This window comes from Caenorhabditis remanei, chromosome II (assembly GCF_010183535.1).
Source record: "Caenorhabditis remanei strain PX506 chromosome II, whole genome shotgun sequence".
In the NCBI taxonomy this organism is placed as follows: domain Eukaryota; kingdom Metazoa; phylum Nematoda; class Chromadorea; order Rhabditida; family Rhabditidae; genus Caenorhabditis; species Caenorhabditis remanei.
The window spans coordinates 4,188,517-4,195,172 of NC_071329.1; the positions used below are offsets into that span (position 1 = coordinate 4,188,517).

At 36.0% G+C, this 6,656-nt stretch overlaps 1 protein-coding gene across 1 annotated transcript; it reads left to right on the forward strand.

The window, feature by feature from the left end:
- Positions 1 to 228: 228 nt before the first annotated feature.
- Positions 229 to 1,494, forward strand: GCK72_004456 (uncharacterized protein; the record flags this gene model as incomplete). The annotated part of the gene is made up of 2 exons (XM_003092572.2): positions 229 to 657; positions 1,447 to 1,494. The coding sequence occupies 2 exons, from the start codon at positions 229 to 231 to the stop codon at positions 1,492 to 1,494; spliced, it is 477 nt and encodes a 158-aa protein (XP_003092620.1).
- Between the last annotated feature and the right edge of the window lie 5,162 nt (positions 1,495 to 6,656).

Here is a 6,656-nt window from a genome sequence, read left to right on the forward strand (position 1 = left end):
TCTTGTTGAGAAAGCAAAAAATTTGAGTTCTTATTTTCAAAAAAAACGATGAACTCCAAAAACGTTTTTAAAACCCAATTTTAAATTTTTTCACCAGAAATACCATCTTCAACTCTCTTATTTTCTGAATTTCTCAGTTTCTCAATTTCCTTTTTCACCACTTCGCATCTCTTTGTCTACCGAACGCTTTCTATTTTTCTGTGTTTTTCCAGAAAAACTCCTTCCAAAATGGTGCAAATCTGGCAAATGGAACCATACCCATGCGGTGATCCAAGACTCCCACATCATCTTTTCCCACCAAAGAAGATTACTCCAGATGAGCTCAGCAAGCGGACTGGAACCCTCTACTGGAAATTGGACACTCTTGATCAAGTCGCTCTGGCAAAACGTTTGACAACTTTGAAGTTGGAGCATAGCTTCAAAAAAGAGGACATCTTCACTCTGGACGCCGAGACAACTGCCAATTTCGATGACAAAATTGAGGAGTTGTTCGAGGAGACAACAGTTCCATTCGAGCAGGCAAGGATGATCATCGAGGGATCCGCATACTACGATGTGGAGGATAAGAATGGGCAATGGGTTCGCATTTTCTGCGAGTATGGAGACTTGATTCTGATTCCGTCGAACACTTGCTTCAGATTTACCACTACACCAAAGGTTAGTTGGGGAGGAGGACTCGCTCTACCGCAATTTTCTCTAGCAGTGATCCAAAAAACGCAGGGCGTGGCATAAACGCGCTCCGTCGCTGGCTGGGTGCCGAAATTTGAATTTCGACGAATCGCGTCGCGCACGCAACGCGACTTGGAAAAAATTCTAATATTTTCGTTGCGGGCCTCGCACTGCTGTATCATAGTTAAATTCACAAAAAAAAACATATATTTTTGAAAAACCGGAAACCCTCTTGTCTACGAGGAGTACACGGTGTCATTCCTGATTTACTCCTTTTGGAAAACCCAATGAGCTCTTTTTTTGTTGAAAATTTTCTTACCAAACTTCTCCACGAGGAGTACACGAGGCGCAAACTAAGTTCAATCTTGTGTACTCTTCTCGAACAAGTGTCACTTGAGAGCATTTTCAAATGTTTCTCTGAAAAAACTTAAAATACGGTATTTGACTTGTCTATGAGAACTACACGGACTGATATCAATGTGCTCCTCGTGTACTCCTCGTGGACAAGTCAAAATTGATTTTTCAAATCTTTTAGTTTCAGTTACCGCTAGAGCGCATTTTCTGCGTTTGGAATTTGAGAAAATTCAGTATTTTGAAACTACTCTTGTCCACGAGGACAACACGACCCTATTACTTGTATACTCCTCTTGAACAAGTCAAATAATGTTTTTCACTTTTTCAACAAAACTTCCCAAAGATTCGAAAACCTTGACAACACTTGTCCACGAGGACTACACGAATCTATTTACTTTCCATCAATAATCCATTTTATTTCAGAACTTTGTCAAAATGCGTCGTTTCTACAAGGAAGAAGCCACTGACTAACCCATATACCATCCAGAGTATCTACCCTCCAAAAAAAACAACCAAAAACATTTTTTGTGCTGAAACTTCAGTAATGTACAAAAATCATCGCCCCCATCCATATATAGCCATCCCGGTATTGTCTTTTTCTCTCTCTCTTCCAAAACCTGTGTTGTAAATAGAGCATTTCTTTAACTCTTTCATCATCTACCCACCAAAAAAATCGATATTTCGTTTGCTCAATAAATTGTTCTAAACCTTCATCTTTCAACTTTGCACACAACATACAACACTTTGATAAGATCAGTAGCAATAATGGTCTCATCGATGAACTCGAATGATAAGGAAATTGAAATAGTGTGGGGTCAGGGGGAGACGCAGACATCGTGATGTAAGGTTTTACTCGAAAAGTTTGGAAATGCACGGAGACAATGTGATAAGGACCATGGCTTAAATATGTGGAGAGAGATGAGGCAATAGTTGCAGAGTTTTGTTCATTGCTTTAGCGTTTTGTACAAATTTTTCTTATTTTCAATTTGCCAGCTTTTTTTTCTCAAGAGGTTACGGTATATTATTGTAAATATTGTATTAACCGTTAATTCTGACTGTTAACATAGTTATGACTGCAAAAGTTGCTCTTTTTTTAAGTCTTCGGTCTAGCTTATATTTAAGCTCAGAAATTTTGGCATAAATAGAAAGCTGAAGACGCGAGGATTCTGAATTTGATTTCAGATTTCAATTAACTTCAGGATCAAAGGAATTACGATAGTTTAAAAATTTTGATCAGCGTTGCTCATTCAGAATGACTTGGAAATCAGGCTTACGGTTGCACGGTCAAATTATATGCGTTTCTATGCAAGCTAACAAGCCTTACATTTTAGAAACCTGACATGACTGGAAAACTGAAAACGTAGGGATTCTTAATTAAGTTTTAAGTTTTAGGTATGGTCATAATGAACTGAGATACATAGCTTTAAAAGTTTCGATAATTTTTAATAAAATTAATTCACCCCCTGTTCAAAGCACTGTATCTCCATTTATTTGGACAGTAGCTGAAAATTGAGAAAAGTTTTAGAATCTTCACGTTTTCAGCTTTTCAGCCATATGTATATTCATTGTCAAATATGATTTAGATGGTTTAGAACGATTCCAGCTAAACCCTCTTACTAAAATGTGCACCGAAACGCTCACATTCCTTTCCTCGTCTCGTATTTTTATATACATTGAGTACTACTTATAAACCTTATTTATGTAGCCCAACTAGTGTTTTCAACTCCATCTTTCTTACTTGGTACAAATATTTTCATTGTTTGAAAATATAGGACGTACGGACAAGTACACCATATATTTCTACAAATTCAAAAATTGCTCCTTTGTTTTTTTTTGCAAAACATCTACAGACGATTCTCGATTCAAATAATATAGAAAGTCAAAACATTTGTTATTATCACGTTTTTTTACGATACTTACGATACTCGTCCTGATTTATTGCCTGCTGATAACTAATAGACCATCTAACATAACAATAACAATAATGTGTATTAATATATTGCGATTAGGGGATCAATGTATCAGTTCTTCTAGAAAAAAAATCAATAATTATAGTTTATTTTAAATTTCCGAAGCGAAATTCCCAAATTGTAATGTTCCTAATCAGAACCGTAAAGCCGGATTAAAACTGATGCGAGTTAGAACTATCAAGTTTAGGTCTCACCATCTTTCAGTCAGTTCTAGTAGGTATATTCCGGGTATTTCTAATTCAGGGTAATGTTACTTACAGCCTTAACCACCTTCACGTAATTTTTCTTTGTCCATACTACAATCACCACCATCTCATTATTTCCTTATCACCCCCATTCCATTCTCTCCGCTAATTCCCATTGTGACGTCAGCATTCTTTTCTTGTCTTTTCTTCTCGAAAAGAGGTAAGAGTGTTCCGATAAACCACACACCTAATTTTCTAAATTGAGAAAAAGAGAAAAGATCTCTGGTTTGAGAAACAGATGATGTTTATTACTAGATGATTAGAAGGTGAATGTGATACTTTTTTTGAATTTTGTGTAGATTGGGATACAGAGATCAATAGAAAGTTTTTATTTTACAAACGTTTTTAGAACTTTTGTTGGAAGCTGGGGAACCTACCAGCAATACCAGAGATATAAAGTTTAAATGGAATTTATGAGGTTTCTATCAATTAAAAATCAATTAAAAACATTAGATTTTTGTAAAACCGACGATTTTCAAATGTTTTCAAATGTTAGAAACATCTGAAAGTTGTTCCGACCGGAACTTAAACGAGCCGACATAGATCAATTCAACAGACCGGCCCGGCCCGGAATGTCACGGGCCGCGCCGGGCCTGACCGAAATCAAAATTACTTTCTTTTGGATCGGCCCGGCTCGTTTTGGACCAAAATTTGAACTTTTTTGTCCAATGCATGTCTAAATGTCCGGATGTCTGCATTCTTAAAATCCAAATTCAGCGATTTTCTACGCCACGAATTCGTAAATTTTGTTTTTCACCGTCCAAATATTTTTGGAAAAGTCTAGTTTTTTTCTAAAAAGTCGGTATTTTTGTGATGTTCGCAAAAATTGAAAAGTCGTCTGGAAAATCCTTTCAAAAATGAGTTTACAATCGGATTTTTTTCTAAGAAACTGATAAGTTCTGTAATAATAACTCTCCTACATAAGAGCAGTTCTCTCAGAAGATCGGAGAGATTATGGGTACAAATTCTTGCAAAAAATATTCCGATAATAGAAGGTAAAGGATCTAGCAGCTACGTCAGTGCGGTTTATTGACGGAAAAACCTACTAGACATCCAGACACACAGACCTTCTGACAGACATTTCATACCTATTGACTGTTATAGAACTCTTTTATAGAAATTTGAAACGCGCCCCGAGACACCCCAACTTCCTCTCCCCGGAAATCATAAGTCTCTCTACCTACATAATATCAACACAACAAAAAAAATAAAACTGACCATTTGTCAACTTATTTTCCTTCTTATCACTACGGAAGTGTCAGTGGGAGTCAATGTCATATGTACATTGTCTTGTCTGACCAATTCGACTTCCTTTAGAAAAAAAGAAAATAAAAAAAGGAGGTATGCAAATAAAGTTCCTTCCGTTAGGTTGGTATATATAAGAAGGCAATGGTAAATGAGAGATGGCCTTTTTTTTTGTGGTGGCCTAGAAATCCTTTTTGGCAACATTTCTTTGAACCGTTTAGCTACCTATTTTAAGACTGTTTATACGTTTATACATATTTTCACTTTTCCTTTTCATGTGACACATAAAAAGAATCTATCTTGACTGATTTATTATAATCTAAACTGTCAGGTTTTGGTAATTAAAAATAGGATAATATTTTTTACCATGACGCACGAGATAGGTTTCAAATAGTTAGGGGTTTTCAATATTTTGACTAGCTAGAGTCCTTGTGGGGTTTCCGTCTCACAGTCTCAGAGTCTGTAACGATTTCGGTATGTACGGATGTCCCTTTTAGAAGCTTTGCAGACATATACTTTCGAGCATGCTCTATTACTTAACGCTTTCAAAATCTGCGAAACTCTTTGCATTTTTGAGAAAATTGGGTTTAAACAGGTCAAAAATGGAAAAAAAACACCCCCACGCTGATAATTTGACACAGCGATTTTCTGACTTTTTAAGATCCAATTTTCTTGAAAAAACGTAGAGTATTGCAGATTTTGAAAGCGCCACGGGATGTCGAAATTATATCTCTGCAACGAATCTGGCGCGCCTGAGATGCGTTTTGAAATGAGAGTTTCCCGGTAGATTAACAATTTCTGCAAGAATATCTGTGTATCCGGATGTCCAATTGATTTTGAGTGCAGACCTGGCGCGCCTGAGACGCATTTTGAAATTTCGTATTCTAGCCAATGTTCTATGAGTTTTTTCAAGAACTTTCTGTAACGATGTCTGTTTGTTCGGATGTCAGTAGACACCTGCTCAAGTTTCCGGCTATTCAGATCTCTAGTTGTGACGATTTCTTCGAATTTTCTTTAGAAATTTCTAGAATTATTAGACGTCAACCACAATACAAAACCACTATGATCAAACGATTCTTCTACTTGGTTTTTGAAAGAAAAATCTATTTATGAATTCTTGTTTTTCTGAATTTTGAACAAACAGCAATTTTTGGCTTACGATTTGTATTTTCTGTGACGCAACAGAGTCAAATCAGAATCAGAAAATTTTGCACGAGAATGGCAACATTCTGGATTCTTTCTGACTCACAGTGGTTTAGGACTTTTTGTGGAGTTAATAGCACTGCACGCTTCTTACAACCGCGCTCTACCGAAACCGAAGAAAATTGTGCGCAAAATTGAGAGACTCAGAGAAAAAGATACATTTCTCAAGGGCATTTCGGTGGAGCGCAGTTGTAAGAGCTCTGCTGAGCTAATAGTCAGATGTATGTTATTAAAGCCCGGTTTTATCCCCACACCGTTTTAAATTAACGGAATTCAACATATTTTTGCAGCATTGTTATAAATTAAGTTTTGGTGAGACTATCATCTCAATTTTCCACTTTTCTGCGTCCTGAATACAAATGAGCTGAATTAAGTTCTTTTTTGTATTAGTCGTGTTTTTCTTCACTATTTAGCTTTTTCAGTTTGTTCCATATTCTCACCGACTCTGGGCACCAAAATTAGAAAATTTTCGATCATGTTTTTAATTATCGATAAAAACTCAATAGGATTTTTTATCTATTTTGGAAAAAAATTTCGAAAATTTCGAAAAATTTCGTGAAATAATTGAGCACATTTTTGAAGCCGGGCTACGCCGCGCTTTTATTTTTTTTAAATTTTTCTTATACAGTTCTACAAATACCAAAATTTTTATCAGCCCGGGTTGAGATTTCGCAAGTATGGTAATTTGAGGCATAAAGTTTGCTATTCTAACGCTACTAAAATATATAGTATAGTCAATCGTCAAACTACGTGCTGATATCATTTTCAAAAACTATCCAAATTCCGATAATGCGAACAAAGACAGGTGTACATATTTACCAAAGCCCGCGCAAAAATAAACAAAATAAACAATTGTTTTCTCAAACTCGTCACTTTTTAAAAATGACCCCTATTTTGTAGAGATAAGCCGAATAGTTTAGATAATGATAGTATCTCTGATCCTATTTTTGTAAACATTAATAGAAATACC